Source organism: Vombatus ursinus, unplaced genomic scaffold, assembly GCF_900497805.2.
Source record: "Vombatus ursinus unplaced genomic scaffold, bare-nosed wombat genome assembly UNPS02014773.1, whole genome shotgun sequence".
NCBI lineage: Eukaryota > Metazoa > Chordata > Mammalia > Diprotodontia > Vombatidae > Vombatus > Vombatus ursinus.
In genome coordinates, this window is record NW_020954551.1 from 44,211,074 (window position 1) to 44,231,423 (window position 20,350).

At 43.8% G+C, this 20,350-nt stretch overlaps 1 protein-coding gene across 3 annotated transcripts in view; it reads right to left on the reverse strand.

Moving 5' to 3' along the window:
- Positions 1-20,350, reverse strand: part of LOC114044308 (IQ motif and SEC7 domain-containing protein 1) — a 103,189-nt gene that overhangs the window by 10,237 nt on the left and 72,602 nt on the right. For all 3 annotated transcript variants that reach the window (XM_027863700.1, XM_027863701.1, XM_027863702.1), the window contains exons 7-12: positions 16,715-16,854; positions 14,028-14,057; positions 7,175-7,300; positions 5,448-5,547; positions 3,067-3,228; positions 2,125-2,301 (exon numbers count right to left, since the gene is read on the reverse strand). In XM_027863700.1, the coding sequence (XP_027719501.1) occupies positions 2,125-2,301; positions 3,067-3,228; positions 5,448-5,547; positions 7,175-7,300; positions 14,028-14,057; positions 16,715-16,854 (735 nt within the window). The remainder of the gene's footprint in view (positions 1-2,124; positions 2,302-3,066; positions 3,229-5,447; positions 5,548-7,174; positions 7,301-14,027; positions 14,058-16,714; positions 16,855-20,350) is intronic.

Consider the following 20,350-nt stretch of genomic DNA (forward strand, 5'->3'; position numbering starts at 1 on the left):
AGGGGTGGGGAAAGGGGGGTACAGACAAGCTGGAGATGCCCCAGACTAAACTTCTTTCTATTACTTAGCTCTGGAAAGGAACCGTGATCAGGGTCCAAAGGTCTTATGGTGGGAGGTTCTCTACCAGCCTGGAAAAAGAGCTGGGCCTCAAGGGTCCTGAAGGTGACTCTTAGCTTAATTTGAATGACAAGACTGGATAATAACCAGCTACCAGAAGCCTTGGTATTTATGCCAAATAACAGGAGAGGATGGCAAGGAGTCAGGGAGGGAGTGGGTTGGTTTTTCGCACTGCACAGCACCAAACAGAAGCGACTCGTAGCCTTTGGTGCGCAGAGAGCCTACAATTAAGTTTAGTTGGGTTTAACAAATCCATTGCTTAAACCCTTTATGTGGTAAATGGATTTCAGTTCTGAACTGTGGAAAAAAAACAAAAACCAAAAAAAAAAAAAAGAAAAAAGAAAAAAAAAACTTTTGGAAATGAGCATGCCAGGAGCAAGGTATGTGCTGCTGATACATGGAATGGTGTCATGAGCAGAAGGAATTGTCTTGCAGATGACACATAACCTTCTGCCTGAGCATGGCTATGTGGCAATGCTGGAGAGACTGGGATGGAAAAATCCTATGGGGAAGAAATAGTGGAATCAGGATTCCTTCCCAGTGGTCTACAGGTGGGTGCTGTACCACTCTGTTACCAGCCGGCTGAAGATGGGATAGCTCTTCTCGGTCTAAAATGAGCCTCAAGAAAAAAATCAGTCGATGACTATGAAATTCTTTTTCTAGTCTAGGGCCAATTCACCTTAGCGGGTGAGAACTTGTGTTCTTGGCTGTGAGGCAGATGGGGATATCAAGGAATAGATAGTCTAATCATCAGAAAGGTCACAGCAAAGAGATTTGTAATAGACACCTATACATCCCATCTGACAGCTAAGTCTCTTAGTGGCGACCCCAGTGGAACCTCCTTCCTGCTACTTCTACAGAGAAGCCATCTAGGCAGCGAACAGACACAGAACATACAGGCGTTTGAGGATCATGGCTATGCTAAGGTGCAGCGGTTAAAAACAAGCCGGGCATTAGGATTCACTGGCAGCTAACATGGTTTGGTTCTTGGTCTTTCCCCCTCGCAGCTTCATTTCCACCGCCACGGCCCCAGCGTCCCTATCCCATTGGCGCTAGCAGCCCACTAAAGGTTTGGGCACTGCGCAATTCCAGGGATCTGGGAGATGGACTGGAGGAACCTATTGTTTGCTGGGTATTAATGACTGGTAGCAAAAAAAAAAAAAACCAAAAACCAAAAAACAAATACGGAAACAAAGCAATGAAGAGAGGCACATATTGCACTTTTTGCTGAGGGCTTTTTTTTTGTTTTTGTTTTACACCTTTCTATTAGCTGCTAATGCTGAGTTTGGTGGCATCTGGATTTCAGTCACCTCAGGAGCAATGACATTTTTAGGACGTGCGTGCCGATCAATCAGGACTTTTCCTGCTCATCAGGCTAGAGTTCTCTACAGACAACTCAAGCCAAAGGTAAAGACAACCAAGGGAAAGAAGAAAAATCCTGTTTAGAGAGAGCCTACCACAAGGTGCCTCTGCTGGGGAAGGGAGAGAGGGAAGGAAGAAGGGGGTGTCAGGTTCTAGGCACAATTTAGTAGGGCTTCACTCAATTTCATTCATCAGTGTAAAACACAGGTAAAAACTTCAGCACAAAATACACAGGACACAGCTGCTAATGGGGCCCTGTTCTCTTGCTGTCTCTCTCTACACATTACAAATTCTTAAAGGAAAAAAAATACTTAAAGTAAAATGGGAGAACTAACTAGTTTTATTCCTAGACCAAGTTCCCCTCTGTGATGACACTTAAGATTGGGTTCTGTCTTCTTTCTCTTTTAAAAGTACAAACAGCAAAAACTAGAACTGTTTTGTATTGTCAAAGCTATTTGAATTTTCATGGGGAAAAAAAAATAGTAAAACCAAACAATGTTTTGCTAAGAAAACTTGCACACATGCCCTGCCTGGGGCTCTGCTGTGTTTCTTTCCATGGGCACAATGCATGCACAAACTGTCGGGCTGCTTTTCCGAGTTTTGCATGCATTGCACTAGGAAGGCAGAACTAAGCCCGGCTCTTACCCGCTTCTGAGAGGTCACGGAGTGAGCTGCTGAGTGCACTCCGCTTCAGGCCCTCGCCTGTGGCATAGCTGTCATCGAGGCAGGCACGGCTCAGGGTCCCATTGCCGGGCTCTTTCTTCAGGCTGGAGCACTGGGACATGCTGGGCCGGACGACTCCTTTCTGTTTCTCAAGCTCCGCTGAAACAGATAGAATCGATGCATGTTCTCGCGGTTACCAATGCAAAGCATGTGAGCGCCAGGGGGAAGGGGAGCTCACCAAGACTGGAAGTCCTAGTGGGGCAAGGCCAATGGAGGGACAGAGAATCACTCAACCAGCCTTCCCAGAGATGCTGAAAACCCTGAGAGGGGGATTGCCCGCTCCTGAAGGGAAGCAGGTTGACTTAATGGGAGGATCTGGGCCTCAGAAGTCTAGTCTGTCACACCATCTCTCTGGCTTGATGGGCAATTTATCTAAGACCTTTCTCTTGGCTTCCCCCTCTCTGTCTCTGACTCCTACCACCCTAGGACAGGAAGGATGGGCCATCTGAGTTGATGTAATTCCAGGGGTAATATGCCTCTCTGCGAGAGCACAAGATGCCACTGACATTATTTACAAAAAATTACAATGGTAATAATAACAAGTGACATTTACCTAGCAATTTAAGATTTCAGAGTGACTTCATCTAACATCATTATTGTGATTATTGACCCGATGTTGCTGAAGAGAAGCTGGTGGGGGGAGACTCAGCTTTCACTCCAGCAGTCAGTCAGTGCTCAGCCCCCACGGAATGGGGTCCAGTCCCTGGATCTCCATCTCCGCCTCCCGTCTTGGTGGGGAAGGTTTCCTCAGATTCCCACACAGTCACACAGCCAGGAGGGTCTGAGAGCACCAAGATCTCCAACCTGAGCTAGACAGTATCTTTACATTCAAGGCTTAAACCGTGTATGAGCCTTTTTACTTACACTCTATTCTATGCTTTTCCATTTCCTGAACTTCCGCGATGGATTCCCTCAAGTCATCGGTGAATTTCTTCCTGTCCTGGGGATTGGGTGCGTTGAAATTTATCAACACTTTGATGTCTGCTCCTGGGACAGCAGATGTGAGCCGGATGCCATTAGGATAATCTGTAAAGGAAAGGAGAACGAGTGGAATTTATGTTTTTGTTTTTGTTTGTTTCTGGTCAATTTTTCCTCCCTGAATTTAGGGCTTGGTTTTCACCCAGTTCAGAGTGTAATCCTCCAGACCTCAAGCCTTTAAAAGACTTGGCCAGTGTGCTCAGATAGGTGGTATGGTGGACAGAGCCCCGGGCTTTGAGGCAGGATTTGAACCCAGGGTCTTTCTGGTTCCACTACTGGCTCTTGCTATCTCTTATACAAGAATAGAAGATAACAGTGAGGCAGAAATCCCCCTTGGTCCCTGGTTAGACCAGGGGCAGCTCAGTGGTAGAGTGGAAAGAATGCCAGGCTGTGAGTTGGGAAAACCTGAGTTCAAGTCTGGCTTCAGACTTTCTAGCTGTGTGACCCTGGGCAAGTCACTTCACATTTGTTTGCCTCAGTTTCCTCATCTGTAAAAATGGGGATGATAATGGTACCTACCTCCCAGGGTTGTTGTGAGGATCAAATAAAAATATATTTATAAAAACGCTTAGTGCAGTGCCTGGCACTGCACACAATGAATACGTATTCATGTTGTTGTTGCTATTATTATTTTTTTTATTAATTTATTTTTAGTTTTCAACATTCACCTCCACAAGATTTTGAGTTCCAAATTTTCTCCCCATCTCGTCCCTCCCCCCACCCCAAGACGGCATGCATTCTGAATTCCCCTTCCCCTAATCTGCCCTCCCTTCTATCTCTCTCCCCCTTCTCTTATCCCCTTCCCCTTCAATTTTCCTGTAGGGCAGGACAGATTTCTATACCCCATTTCCTGTATATTATTATTATTTCCCGGTCCTAGTGGCTAAGCTGGGAAGCTACAAATTTGACATTTCCTTATTCCTCATAAGACTAGATTCCTCAGCGTTTCAACTGCTGGGCCCTTGGGAATGCCCTAACCTGTAAATACACAGTGGGCCAAAAAGTTTCCCAAGAAGACAAAGCCAATATTGGAAGAATTGTGTTTGTTTTTAAAACATTACTATCATTCCTCAAGCGACCCTTCTTCAAGCAGCACCATCTGGGATGAGGCAATCCTCAGCCCCACCCCAGCTGCAGCTCCAAGGTCAGTGTGTTCCCAGCAGCAGAACTTTGGAACACGGAGTCAGCAACAGGAACACCTAAATCACAGACCCTGCCCCAGCACAGGGGAGCAGACGGGAGCAGAACCCAGCCCAGCCCTATCTAGCCCATGGGTCTCAGGGGAAAGAGAGGCAGCTTAGCAGGCAACCCCTGACCTCAGAAAAGAGAGGAGTGCTTAAAGCCGCCCAAACAGCCTCTCCTGGGTCGTCTCCTAGCCTTTCTTATGCCTTTTGCTACAGCTTCTAGATTCCTAAGAATCTCCATTATTCAGATGTCTTCACAGTTAAGGTGGAGGTGGGGAAGATGGGTAGGGGAGAGAAGGAAGGAAGAAAGAAAGAGACAGAGACAGTCAGAAGCAGAGGGAAAGAGTCAGTAAGAGAGAAATGGAGATGGAGACAGAGATGTGCCTATAACACTGGTGTTACCATCACTTTGTAATTCCCTACCTACCCAGGGAGTTTGATCCAGGAGACAGCATTCCTTGGCCTTTCCCCCAGTACACTTCTGGGGGTGGGGGTGAAAGGACATCAGGAGAGGGAAAGGAAGGCATAGCAAGTCCTAAATTTGGAAGAGTGACAGTTCCCCAAAAAGAGCTTTCACAAAATTTGAGAGCTGTTGGGGACCCTGGGGGGTCACTTAATTCAAGCCCTACATGGATAGAAATCTCTTCGATAGAATTTCTAATAAGATAGCATCTAGCCTCCTCTTGAAAGGTGCCCAGTGATGGGGATTTCATCACCTTCCCAGGCAGCCCACTCCATGTGTAGGCTCCCTGATGGCGGGGACGGTTTCATCTTTGACTTTGTATTCCTAGCGCCTAGCCTAGTACCCGACATAGAGCAGGAGTTTAATTAAGGCTTGTGGATTGATTGGGGCCACCAATTGTTAGGGAGTTTTTCCTTACATTGGGCTTAAATCTGCCTTTTCCATGCTTTGTTCCTAACTGCACCCTTTTGGGCTAAGGAGATCAACTCTGATCACTCTCCCACATCAAAGTTACTCAGATATTTTAAGATAGAAGTAACGATCCATCCCTGAAACATTCTTAGGACAGCTATCCAGCTCTTCATGAGGAGAGAAAATGGGGGAGGAAGAGACAGACTTACACTGATTCTCAAAAAGTAGGACCTGCATGCCATAAAGGGAAAAAGACTGGCGGAAGCTGTATGTCACAGAATTCTTCTTCTTCTGAAAGATCTTGGTGACCTGAGGACGGCAAATGTATTATACCATTAATGATAGTGCCAAAGGGAAAGACCCTAGGATAATCCATGCCTTCCATCTTCTTTTCCTTTTTCATCTTAGGAGAAATGTGCACACACACTCTGTCTGTGTCTCTCACGAGCCTTCTCTCTCTCCTTACTCCTTCTCTTCCAATATGGGATATGCTTCCCATAGTAGAGTCTTTGCCCTCCCCTTCCACCTGGATGCCCTTTAAATCCCTTTATCTCACACTGAGAAAAGTCTTTGCTGACACTGGGGAGGATTCTGAACACCTGCTCGTGAGATTGATCTCATTTGCACAAACACCCCCTTTGGTGCTACAATTCATCAGATGGCTTTTGTTCACTCTGAAGCCTTTGTGGACCTGAAAGAGAGTCTCCTGAGAGTCACTGCAGGCTTTATTACAATCCTATGGTCCAGGGTGGATGCAGAAGCACTTTTATTTACACGCTTGAAAAAGCCTATTCTGAAAGTAGTGCAAAGAGGCACACTCTTGTGGACTTAGTACCAAAGGGAAAGGGATGGAATTCAGTGAGCGAAATATAGAAATGATGCAAAGAAGTAAGACCTCACTGCCTTCTCTTCCATAAACAATACCTAGATATAAGATAACCGCTGTTCTAAGCTCATGACCCCTGATGCTTCAATCCACACAGGATTCTGTAACTGGCCTCAAAGCCAATTACATACAAAACCCTGCTCATCAGTTACTCTCTTCTGAGTCGGGTCCCATCCTGGAGAAGGGAATATTCCTTTCTAGAAGCTAAGAGCTGGGGCCCAAAGCAGATGCCCAAACTCACTACAGAGGGTAGCAATCAATAGGAAGGCTATTGTGTTCTCATAAGAAGGGGACCTAGGAATCAGGGAGAAATGTCTTCTATAGCAAAGACAGACAGTGACCTATGGGCCAGAAATGCCAAAGACTAAAATCTACTTCTCTGTCCACTCAATAGAGAAACACTCTTCCCCAAAACTCAAATTCCCTGCTAATCTGTGAAATGAAACAGCTCGACTAGATCAGGGGTTGACCTTTTTTTGGTATTGTGGACTGTTTTGCCCATGAATACAGTGCTTACTATTTGTCAGTCTCTGGGCACACCTTAAGTATATTAAAATAAAACACAGAGCTAATCCTATTGAAATATAGTCAGTAGACAGAAAGACTCAAATCCCCCATGATCTAGTTGCAGGTCTAATAACTACAGTAATTTTGAGGTAGAGATGAGCATAAACTATATTTCAAGATAACTGTAATGTGATACAAAAATATCTGTGATTTCTATTGCTGACAAAGTCATAGGTACTGCTAATGCCACCGTGGTTTGCTGCCTATGTTCACAAATAATTGAAGGAGATGCTAAATTACAGTTAGAGGTTAGCAAAAATAAAGATGTGAGTTTTTTCCTATCCAAGTCCACAGACCTGCCCCTGAACTGTATTTGTGGGCCCTCAAAGGGACCGTGGAGCCCAGGTCAAGACTCCTCGGATGTGTTGATCTCTAAGGTGTCATCAGGGGCCCTGAGATCTATGACACATGGCCTGGGCTTCAGGAAAACTCCAGAAGAGGTTCTTAGTGTATGTGAGGATACACTGTGGTTAAATGACATACCACAAGGAGGTCGTTAAATAAGAAGATTTCTCGCTGGTGTAATCCAAGCTTCTGGGGTTTATTCGGATCTGGCACTTCAAAGAGACGGCAATAGCAAACGAGCCTCCGATGGGGAAGGGAAAGTACCTGTGGGAAAGGAAAAGGTATTGATGTCAGTCATAAACTAGCAACTCCCTTACAGCCAGGCCAAGGTGCTGACTCCTAGGTGATCTGCCTATGCTGCTGACTGGCACAGGGCTGATTAATTTTCCTAAAAGACCAACCTGATAACCTCACTCTCCTGATCAAAAAGCTTCAGTGGCCTTCCAGTGTCTATCACATAAAGTTCATGTTTCTTAGGCTGCCATGCGAGGCCTGCTAGGCTCTGGCTCCCCACTCCCTCTTCTAGCCTCACCTGCCAGGCTAGGCTAGCTTCCTCTTCCTTTGAACATCCACCTCGCTACCTTGAGCACCTCAGGTCCTCCCCTGGAATGTCCTTCCCTCCCTGAGCAGTCCAACCTTAACCTTCAAGACTGAGCTGAGATCTTACCTACTGACATGGAGTTAGCCCACAGTCATTTCTGCCACTCACTTGATATATCATGTACTGCCATGTGTATTTCTACTAATTTTTAATGTGCGTTTGCTTTCCCAATTAGATCGTAAGCTCCTTAAGAATAGGATTCAGGTTTTGTGTGATTTCTCTATCCCCAAAGCACCGAGCATGCTGTAAACTGGCTCTCAGTAAAGTCGCTGGGTGACTGATGCTCAGCACCTTTTTATAGACCCTGGATCAGCTTGAAAATGGTCCTCTTGGCGAGATTCAAGGGAAAGAGGAGGCGAGGCTGGTCAGGATGGGGCCTGTTTCTTTCCACAAACAGAGAAGTTCCCTCACTGGCATCTCACTCAACCTGTTCCAGAAGCCTTACCTCAAGACTGGTTTAAAGAAATGGGCAAATAAAGGAGAATGGACTTGCCAGCTAGCCCTGGGATATGCCAGAAAAGGGAAAAGAGCGTTCCTTTTCCTTTCCTAGAATTCGTTTTTATGGTCATGAATGGAGGGGATTTGGTGTACGGGGGAGAACTGAATGATGAATCCCATAGTCCCACTGTGGCTTGGTTCTTCTCTACACCTGGCCCCTGCTCCCACTCGTCCTCTGCCACCCTCAAGAAGTAGGCTTTCCCTCTTTGAGGTCCCTTCTCACCACATATACATCCCATCCCTCCCGCTGTCTGAGACGAGAACTCAATTCAGATACTGGTGGCTCTCTTCTTTCTCCAGTTTGGTGCCTGGCTCACAGGCACCCTCTCTACCCCTTTACCAACACCCTGGCTTCCCAGTTCCTTCTTCTCAACCTCACTTGCCGGCTCTCACTCCACCACAGTCACACACGGGCATGGCCAGGTCACATCCTTGATTTGCCATCACCCACATGTGTTTGACTTCTGTGATGAATAATTCTGAAATTCCATGATTCAATGCTAACTTCCTATCATTTCATTTCTTATTATGCCTCACTTTTTCTGTACTTATTCTTTATCCTCCAGTTCCCTTCATCTTTCCCAATCTCAACTTTATAGTTAACTAGTTGAACATCACACAGCCTCTGCTTTCTTACTCTCTCATCCTATTGACTCTCGTGTCTTGGCCAACACCAGTCTGGATTATCCGCCACCATCTTCTTCCTCCACTGCTCACATGCAGTTAAACCAAGTTTACTGGTTCCGCTACAGATTTATCTTATTTAATCTCAGCTGGGTCTTCACCACCTCAAGGCAATCCTTTAACTCTTCCCTAAATGACTCTCAATCACATTCCCCATAGCAGTTGTTTCAAACCTTTTCCTTTCTTCTCAAGTCTTCCATAGACTTTCTCACTACCAAACAGAGACTCTTACCTTGTACTTAATTGAGAAAATCAAGGCTGTTCACCATAAGCTCTCCCTTCTCCCTTTTTCTATACCTGAAAACCCTTTGCTATTGTCCCTTATTATTCCCTTCCTTCCTTATCGTGTTTGATGAAGTACTGTCCTTCTCCTCACCAAGGTCAACCCCTCTACATACCCCTTAGATCTAGTAGACTCCCTTCTCCCAACTATCCCCCATTTCTAATCCTTAGTTTCTCCCTTTCTGCTGCCTACAAATGCACCCAAGCACCCAAGCCTCCTCTATTCTTTAAAAAAACAAAAAACAACCTCACTTAACCCTACTCATTATGGCTTTTCCAATTTCAAAGTGGCTTCATTATTTACACTTTATCTCCTCTCACATCTTAACCTTTGGTAAGTGACTTCTAACCTCGCTACTCAACTGAAACTTCTCTCTCCAAAGTTAGTAGTGATCTCTAATGGCCCAATCTGATGGCCCTTTCTTATCCTCATCCTTCTTGATCTCTCTGCAGCATTTAAAACTGGGAATTACACTTTCCTCTCTGGGTTTTCAGGTTACCCCTCTCACCCTGGATACCCACAGCTGCTAGTGCTTTTCCCCACCCCTCATTATCATGGATTTCTTTTGCTTGTATAGCCATTCTAATAAAGCATAAACTTCTTGAGGGCAGGAGTGTCTCATTTTTGTTTTTGTATTGCCAAGGCCTAGTACAATTCATGTTACATAAAAAGTACATAATGAATACTTGCTGATTGATCCTGCTGGGGAAGGGCTGACACATGCAATGGTTTAGCAAATGTTGGAAGGGGATGGTACCAGGGTTTCTTTGGAGTGCTAAAATCCAAGGGTTAAAATGAATGGGAAACCAGTTGGAGAAGCAGAGATTCAGGCTGAAAGGTTAGTGCTGGAATAGGAACTAAGATATAAGTAGCATTGGTTTGAAGTTTCACCTCATACATTGCAAACTGGCGAAAATGATAAAATATGGCAATAGTCAAAATTGGAGGGGCTAAGGAAAGATAGGCACACAGTTATACTATTGGTGAAACTGTGAACTGGTCCAAATAGTCTAGAAAGCCATTTAGAATTATGCTTAAAAAAAAAAAAAGTGACTAAAATGTGGGACATAAACCCCAAGGAGAATAAAGACAGAAAGAAAGGACCCTTATCTTTCAGAAAATTCACAGCCGTACTTTTTGTGGTAATGAAGAACTGGAAATAAAATAAGATACCCATTCCCTAGGGAGAGACTAAATAAATTGTGGAACATGAATGCAGCAGCACATTGTTGTGCCATGGAGAATTAATCAGAAGAATCCTGAGAATTGTGGGAAGATTTCTATGGAATTATGCGGAATAAGCAAGCAGAACCAAGAAAATGGCAAAGACCATGGCTGAAACAGTGTAAAGGAAATGAATAAAAACAAATGAATCCTCAACCTACCCTCAAGCACAGGACTAAGTAATTATAAAGGTCAAGAGGAGAGATAAGAAAGTGTCCTTCCCTCCCTTCCCTGCAGAGGTGGGGGACTACAGGTGTGGATCACAGCTTACACTATCACACTGGACTGATGTGTTGATTAGTTTTGCTGACCTGCTTTTCCCTTCCCTTTTTTCTTTTTTCTTATAAAGATGAGTTTGCTGGGAAGGAGTTGGGGTAAGGATATATACTAAAATGTAAAGAGGTTAAAGATGAAAGATAGCCATAAAAACAAAATCATATCTAACACTTATATGTTAATATATGACATAGTAACATGTTATTTAAAGCACCTTAAAGATTACAAAGAGCAATTATTAAGGATATATTCTAAGAAGGATATACAAAAACAGAAGATATCAATAGAAATAAAATAATATCTAATATTTATATATGAATATACCATGCATATATGTTAATATATACACGATGTTATTATACACATGATATATTTTGTATAAATATATGTATGTGTATATATGTATACAAATAAATTATTCACAGAATCTTAAGGATTGTTAAAGTGCTTTGCATGTTATCTCATTTGAGGCAGCTAGATGGCGCAGTGGTGCTAGGCCTAGAGTCAGGAAGACCTGAGTTCAAATATGACCTTGGACATTTACTAGCTGGGTGACCCTGGGCAAGTCATTTCACCTCTGCCTGCCTCAGTTTTCTCAATTGCAAAATGGGGATAATAACAGCTACTTGTAAAGTGCTTAATCCAGCGCCTGGCACACAGCAGGTACCTGGTAAATGCTTAGTCCCTTCCTCTTTCCCCCCAGTATTCAGAACAACTTTGTGTAGTAAGTGCTGTTATTATCCCCATTTTACAGATGAGGATACTGGGGCCAAGGGAAGTTAAATGACTTGCCCAGGGTTACACACTAGTAAGTGTCTGAGGCTGGATTTGAACCTGGCATTTCCGGACTCCAAGTCCATCTCGCCATGTACTACGCCATGCTAACTTTTACAGACTGGCTGGAAGAGCTGGTAATCTGTCTGATTTGTCCCCTGTCCCTCATGCTTCCATCTTTTATGGTGGCTGCTGGCATTATCCACTCCTGCCCTGCTTTGTGATGTTACTATGGTCACTCTGCACTGGTTCCAGTCCATCCCTTCATTATTCAGCCACCTTGCAATATGGCAATGGACGATGATGATCGATTTGGAAATTACTTCATATGAAAAAGAGCTGAAAGAATTGGGAATGCTCAGCCTGGAGAAACATCAAGGTTGCCTTCTTCAAACACCCAGAAGAATACGATGTGGAAGACAGAGCAGACTGAGTTTGTGGTGTTTAAGAGGAAGAAACGAGGGTTGACATGTGGAAGCTACAATCAGCTAGACTTCAGCTCAGCATATGAAAGAACCTTGTAACTTTGAGGACTGTCCACAAACTGGGCAGCTTGTCATATGGCTTGAGCATCACTGAAGGGATCCAGGCAGAGGCTGGACGCCTTTCTCGTCAGGGACATGGCAGAGGGGCTATAGTACCCATAAGTGCTTCTGAGTTGGGGCAGATGACCTCAAACTCCCTTCAAATCCTAACATTCTTTGATTTTAAGGATCTATAGGGTCAATCCTTACAAATTCCATTCCCTAAAAAGTTGCTAGTATGATGTCTGATCTTTTGTACATCATATTAATGTCAGTGACCTACAGCCCATAGGACAAACTCTGATTTTGCACAGCACTTCATAGTTTTTAAATTTCAAAACTTTCCAAAATATTTCCAATTTAATTTTCATTAAGTCCCGAGGAAGGCACAGTAATCAAAGAAATTCATGTGACCTTTGGCTACTTTAGCAGAATTGTCTAGAACGCAGGAAGTTCCATCGTACTCTACTGTAGTCGAACATCTAGATGCTCTAGTATCTAGAGTATTGTGTTCAATTCTGGGTCCCCCCATTTTAGGAAAATCATTGAAGAGCTAGAGTATGTTCAGAAAAAGGTGAAGAGGATGGTGAGGAGACTCAAAACCATATCTTGTGGGCATCTGGAAGACCCAGGGATATCTAGCATAGAGGAAACAGTGCTTATGGGAGGCGTGGCAGCTATCTTGGAATATCTGAAGGATGGCTATGTACAGGAGCAGCTTGTGTTATTCTGCTCAGTGCCAGAAGACTGAACTAGTACCAAGAGTCAAAAGGGACAAGGAGGCAGCTTTTGATTCATATTGATTTACTAAGTTAAGAAGAACGTTCTAAGGATGGAGGTGATTCAGAAATAGAATGGAGTACTTTGGAAGACAGTGACTTTCCTATCCCTAGATGTGTTTAAGGAGGGTTGGATGACAACTGGTCAGGGACACTGGAGATGGGTTTCATGCTGTAGGTAGGAGCTGCAGTGGGCTACCCCTGAGGTTCGTTCCAATGAACAGATTCTGTGACTAACATCTACATTTTCCAAGCGAGGAATCTAAGGCTCTTCAAGGTCTGGCAGCTTGCCCAAGGTTATATGATGAAAAAGTTAGAACATTAGAAAAACAAGACTAGTACCCAGGTCTCCTGACTCCTAATCAAATGTCCTTTTTAACTTTATGCCTCTAGGAGGGGGGAAAGGTTGCAGGGAGTCATCCCATGTGGGGCTGTGTGGTCACCCATTTGGGCTCTCTTCCCATGTGACCAAAGGCACGTATGCATGTCCAAGACGGCAGGATGGGGGTTGCAATGTGTGACAAAACAGTGAGTGAATGGCCCCAAATATCTGCATGCACTATATGCTAAGTTCTGACCTAACCAACCACAGGCTAGAAAAGCTATCATCCCCTTTGAGTGTTACTAGGTGCTTAAGTTAGGGTGTGAAATAATAGTAGCTGATATTTATATGGTGCTTTTTGGTTCACAAAATACTGCCATATGATCAGTCTTCCATTGCATAAAGAGGACATCCTTGACAACCCCTCATTCCCAAACCAGAGAAAGCTCAAGAATAAGAACAAGGAGGTATGAAACTCTATTGATAATTCTACTCTCTCCACCAGGAGAGCAAGGCATAGCGAAACAGTAAGGAGAAAAGTCAGAGAATTTTTACAAGAAAAAAGACCAACTTAACTGTAGCCTCTGAAGACAAACAATTTCTATACGCTGTTTGCAGGGATATTTATTTCCCAGCCCCCATTCTTCAGCCTGGACAGCCAAAATTAAGCACCATTTAAAGTGATGCCTATCTGGGTGGTAGTCTCAGCTGACCAGGGCAGGTTTCTCTCAGTCACTGCACCAGACTGTGTACTGAAATTGGATAAAAAAGGGACTCCCCAACTCAAGAAATCTCTGTTGGGCCAGCACAACTCATGTGATTTTGTAAAGAATCCACAGAAGTCTTAGGCTAGGAAAATTAAGAAAATTCATTTTTGGTGAGAAAAATAACTGAAGCTGCCAACATTTGGGATAAGCCCATATTCCAGAAGAAAGTGCTAAAGTAAATAAGCAAATGGGCAAATGACATGATTATTCTATCTTGTGTGGAGTATAGTCATGAATCAATAAGAAGAGAGATACCTACACAGCCAAGTCCATGATGCAGAGATCCAATCTATAGGAGAAAATACAGATGTGTTAAACTCCCAAAAGATACATCACAGCAATTACTTAGTTCTATTTCAATCTAGTCTTGTTAAAATAATTAAGGATTCTACTTGATCCAATGAGTGACCTTGGGAAAAGTCACTTCCCCTTCATGAGTCTCAGTTTCCCCATTTATAAAAATGATGGGGTTTCTTTCGATGAGAACTAACCTTCCTTCCAACTTCAAAATGCTATGCTATGTTTTCCTGGAATAGCATAAGGAATGTGTCTTACAAACTTAATTCGATATATAAATGAGTTCTTAATCACACCTTTATATCAGTCTCAATGTAGCTATAGGCCCTAAATGCCACATGTGCATATGGTACTTTATTAAGGAAAACAGCAGGACACAAGGGAAAGAGGACTGACTTTGAAGCCAAAGGGTGCTGTGTTCAAATCCTGCTTACTACCTGTGTGACTTTGGACAAACCACTTAGCCTCCTTTGGCTTCAGTTTCATTATCCGTAAAATGGAAGAGCTGAACTAGATGGTTTCTGAGATATAATCTTATGGCCCCAAGTCCTAATGTCAAGGATCTTAGGTTATGTCCTATTGCCGTAGTTTATTGGGCAAATCTCTTAATTTCTCTGAAGTAATCTCACTTATGAAATAAATGAAGGGGTTAGATGTGAAGCAGAAAAATTAAGGGGAAAAGTGTGGTGAATCTGGAGTCAGAGGAACCAACTTTGAATCTCAGATCTACCACCAGTATGAACTCGGGCAAGACCCTTAATCTTTCTGGGCCTCGGTCTTCCCATCTGTAGAATGAGGGATTTAAATCTGGTGACCTCTAAGAGCCCTTCTAGCTCTAATAACCCTTGATTTTATCACTCAACATCCTTGTGATTTTCAGAAAGGGTTAAGAGTACTCTTAGCAGCACGGCTAATTAAAAGTAAAGTCAAGGTGAGGGCAGAGAAATTATTTCAAATGGAGACTGTGCTGTCCCATCAGCCCTTTCAGTGCATAAAGTTTTCTAGGTTCTCAAACCACAGGCAAGGGTAGTTTTTTTTACTACTTGGAATCATGACAGAACAGTTGGACATCGTTTGAATAAACCTGTAATAATCAACGTAGAACGTCATGAAGTGTTCCATAGATATTATCAGATGTCCCTAGCAGGTAACGGATCTAGGGCAAGGGTATCAAACTCTCCCATAAAACTCCAAAATGCTGCCCCAAACCAGAAATGTTTAACAAAGTAAATAAAAATTCAGCATAATATAGATAACGTTTAATTTGTGGTTTGTGTTTTTTCTAAGTTACTATGAAGAGGCAGGGATCCATTTCTATTTGAGTTTGACACCACCGGTCCAGGGGACTTGTGAATGGTTGCTGAACCACTGGCTAAGTCCTTAAATTACATTAGGAAGGAAAATTGATCTTGTTCAAGTTCCACTATGTGTTTGGGCGAAGGGAGGAATTTGCTGCTGTTGGGGTTTTTTCCCCCCCAGATGGTATTTTCTGTTAAGTTTCTCTGGGCCTCACCATAAGAACATGCCTGATGGTCAAAGAATCACAAAAACCATCATTGGAGGATACCATCAACCCCCCTCATTTCACAGATGAAGAAGCTAAGGATCCTAGGTAAAATAATTTGTCAGCGAGTTAGTGGTCAGATACAAGATTCCAGCAGAGACTAGAATTGCCATCTCCAGTACAGTGCTTTCTCCTGCATTACCCCCACGGTGGTGCTTCTCTGCTTTCAACAACAGCCAAAGTGAAATGATTTGTCAGCTAAGGAAACCGAAATGACGTGTTATTGGCTTCCTCCTTCCCAGAGTGAACCTATACACATCCTACTCAGCTCTGAGTCACAGTCAAGATAGATCACTGCAGGAGGGACTCAGAATGGGGTGTCATGCTTAGGGAGGGGAGGAAAAAAACCAAAACAAAACACAATTCCTCAGTGAAGGCAGAATTTTACGTGGATTGGGCTCTGTTGGAAAAGTGAGACTACCAGTCAATCTCAAGAAGAGTCAGTTTAGGAGAAAGGATGGTCGTAGAAATTGCCAAGCGTGGGACTTGGCCAACTTTCCAAAGCCGTCTTTCCCCTTCAGAAGGGAGACTTCAGAGCTACTTCAAGAATCGATACAGACTGCCACGCAATTGGCACCTACTGTCCTTAAGGCCTCAGCAGAGCCCGCCCGAATCCCCTCTGCTTGCCAGGAGGTACCCTTGTAACCTCCCACCTGCAGCTGATACTTTACCAGTGCATGCCTCTGCCCTCAGGGGAGCTGGCCATCAAAGCTGCTTAAAATGCAGACATTTCACCCTAAACTTAGCACTAAAACAGAGACAGGATGCATTTGCATGCATGATGAATGGAATCTTATAAATACTTATTTGAAAATGAGGAGGAAAAATTGAAAAAAAATCCCAACATCTCACATTACAGCATTTAATATTCATAACCTCGCCTCTCCTGGGGCTGTGCTATATTAGGACTGCCTGGGTCAGGAACCAATTTGTTCTTGGAGATGGAATCGCTCTTGGGAAATGAGAGCCCTCCTGAAAAGCGGATAACTTCCCTTGCATATATGTTTTGCTCCAACTCAACTCTCCTGCCCTTATCATCTAGCCTGACTGGTACCCGGGCAGGGAGCAGCCCACGAGCCACTTACCGGCTTCTTTCCCACAATGAGCTTCTCAACCTTTTGGACCTGGGAGACATGGTCCTCGTTGGTTTTCAATTCCCGCTTGCGGATCCGTTCATAAATGCCAATCAGCATCTCCCTCGGGATGTCCTCTCCATCATCCACACCTGCAAGGACAGACAGCGGTGCTTGGTACAGCAGGGCTCACAAGTTGAACCTGATTGAGGCCCTCTGAATTTGGCTGCATCACTGTGCTCAGCACAGACTCCATCACCTCACTCAATCTTACACCAATTCCAAACACAGTTTTGCTGGACCTTGTTCCTTCAGAGAAACACCCAGTGAAGCATTTCAAACAAGAACCAAATCTGTATGTTTTCTACAACTACTGAACCAGAACAAGGTCAGGACAGCCATCCTGAACCAAATCATTTAACCTGAGTGTGTGGTTAAAGTAGACTATAGTTACATCTGTTCTGCTTCATCTCTCTTCCAGAAGACTTTCCTTTTCCCATTAAGTCCCAGGTGCCCATCAGGAGGAAGCCTCATCTCTAAGAGGGGACCATGACCTTTGTTTGACTTGCTCGTGTTGGGTGATGGGGCGAGTTAATGACCACCTTAGGACCACTCAGTAGCATGAATCATACCAAATGGAGGGGATGTGGTGTTTTAATTAAAAGTAAAAACGGTAGCCACAATTTCAGAGAACTCAGAATGAAACATGCTACTGACTTTGACAGAGAAGGGATGGACTCAGAGTACAGATAGAGCCCTTTTTAAAGACATGTCCAACGCAGAAATTTGTTTTGCTTGACTATATATATTTGTAACGGGTTTTGTTTCATTTTTTTTTTCTCAATGGTTAAGGAGAAGACAGGAGGGGGAAAAAGTAGATTTTTGTTGATTGAAAACATTTTTTTAAAGGCTTAAAACAGTTAAAAGTGATGAAGTCAGGGGCAGCTAGGTAGCACAGTGGATAGAGCTCTGGCCTTGGAGTCAGGAGGACCTGAGTTCAAATCCGGCCTCAGATACTGGATACTTACTAGCCGTGTGACCCTGGGCAAGTCACTTAACCCCGATTACCTCCCCAGAAAGCAAAAAAAAAAAAGTGATTAAATCTTAGGAAGGGTGGCATCAGAAGGAAAGAAATCAGAGCTGAGAGCTATAGTTCTAGATCTGGGTTATAATTCTGGCCCTGCCACTTATCAGCCACGGGACCTTGAGCAAGTCGCTTGACTTTTCTTCAGTCTTCTCCTCTGTAGAATGGGGGCACTGTTAAACGAGACAATCTCTAAGACGCTTTCCAGCATCGCCATTTTGTAGCCACAGACATCTCTTGCATCCGTTCCCTTCTCTCCACTCACACCAGCCAACACCCTAGCTCGGGTTCTTGTTACTGCTCATCTGGACAATTGCAGCAGCTTCCTAACTGACCTCCCTGCCTTAAGTCTCTCCCCACTTGAATCCATCCACCACACAGCTGCCAGAGTGATTTTCCTGAAGAGTAGATCTTCCCATGTCACCCCCTACTCAAATGCCAGTGGTTCCCTATTACCTCTTGATCTTTTTTTATTTTATTTTATTTTATTTTTGGTGAGGCAATTAGGGTTAAGTGACTTGCCTAGGGTCACACAGCTAGTAAGTGTCAAGTGTTTGGTCTGAGACTGGATTTGAACTCAGGTCCTCCTGACTTCAGGGCCGTTGCTCTATCCACTGTGCCACCTAGCTGCCCCCAACTTACATTCTAGTATTAGTACGCTTTACTCTCCTCCATGAACACTACAGTATAGCCAGACTGGCCTTCTCTTTCTCATAAAGGGCATCTCACTTCCCATTTCTCTGATTTGGCATTGACTGGCTCCCATGCCTGGTAAGCATACCCTCCTCACCTTTGATTTTTAGAATCCTAGGGTACTTCAAGGCTTATCTCAAGTCTCACTTTCTCCATGAGGACTTTCCTGATCCCTTCCCACCTGCTATTGCCCCCTCCCCCAAATTATCCTGTATTGCATGTACATAGACATATATTTGTGTGTGTATATATACATATATGTATACTAATTTTGTATATGTAGATAGATATTCGTGAATATACACATATTTAGACACATGCATGTTTTCTTCCCCATCTAGAGTAGGGGAGGGGAACCTTACTTAGGGCAGGGGAACCTTATTTAGGGCAGGGACTGCTTTACTGTTCTCTTTGTCTTCTCAGCACCTGTCACAGAGCACGGCACACAGCAGGCACTTAATAAAAGCTGATTCTAAAGTTCCCTAATTTCCAGTGGCAGCCTAACTTACAGCAACCATGGGCTGGCTACACAGATGCACAGCAAAGGGTCGCTTGCTCAGGCAGGGGAGAGGGAGGCAGAGGAGGCCAGAAGTTCTCTGAGAAGTTCAGAGCCGTCCTGGATGACAGACCCTCCTCCCACCAAAGTCCTCCTTCCTCCGGTGATTCCTGACACCAACCCCCCGCCCCTTTGCTCCGCTGTGCCCTTCCTGGTTTACACTTAGCCAACAGAGACGCCGCACTTGGTGCTCTCACATTTCTCTCACTCCAAACCTCTCTTCCATCCCACTGGCTTGGCACCGTGAATTTCAGCAGATCTGCAGCATTTACCCAGCCAATAAAGCCGCATAAAATACACTGAACAAACATAAACACTTCTGGGGAAACAAAGGAGCATTTGGGCCCTTTCCAGAAATAGTTTCCCAAGATTCAGGTTTTTAAAAATTGCTTAATAAGGCCTTAAGAAATCATCGTGTCCAGCCTCCTGCCTCCAGGGTTGTTCTATCACTTGAAATAATTCTGGGCTTGTTTTCTGGAGATGAAGTTGTGGAAACGTAAAGCCCCGTGTGATTTTATCTCTGGGAACAAGAAATAGCACTGTCTGTGGTCTCTTGACTTAGGAGTAGGTGATTTTTTTGAGTCACTATAAATACCATAAGACAAGGGAAACGCAAGAACTTGCATGGGTATTTTTCCTTACTTTCAGCTCCTTTACAATATTTTTGCTCTTGGAATGACTAGATAGATCGCTGATAAAACATTTATTAAGCGATTACCATGTAACAAGTGTAAAACCTAGCCTAATCTGTGAGTTTCAAATAGCAGCCTTCCCCATGACATAAACATTGGAGAAAGCCACTGGAGGAAATAAAAATCTATCATCATCTTCAAATTCCAGGTTGCTAGATCGATCTCTCCCCACTTCATACAAAATTTCATTTTGTGTGGCAGGGATGGTATTGTTCAGGCAACTAGGAAAGTCCTGGCTGTACCAGTGACAAGGTTCACGATGGCGCCTGGAAAGCTGCCCATGACAACAAGGTAGGCTTTTGCCTTATCGTGCCTAGAAATGGGCCTCTACATCATACCCCTCCTTATTTCTCCCTCCCCTTTACTTACTGTCTTCCTTCATTAGAATGTAAACTCTTTGAAGGAAAAGATTGTTTAACTTTCTTATACTCGTATCCCCAAGAGTACCTGGAACATCGTAAATGTTCAATAAATGCCTTTGCCATCCATTTACCCAGCTATTTCTTTGAGCTTTTAGTTTCTTGATCCATCCAAAGGGAATTTCTTCACAACAAATGGGTGACACCCTGCTATCTCGCTTTTTCTCAGTCAAACATCAGAGCAGAAGGGTATACAAGAGAAGA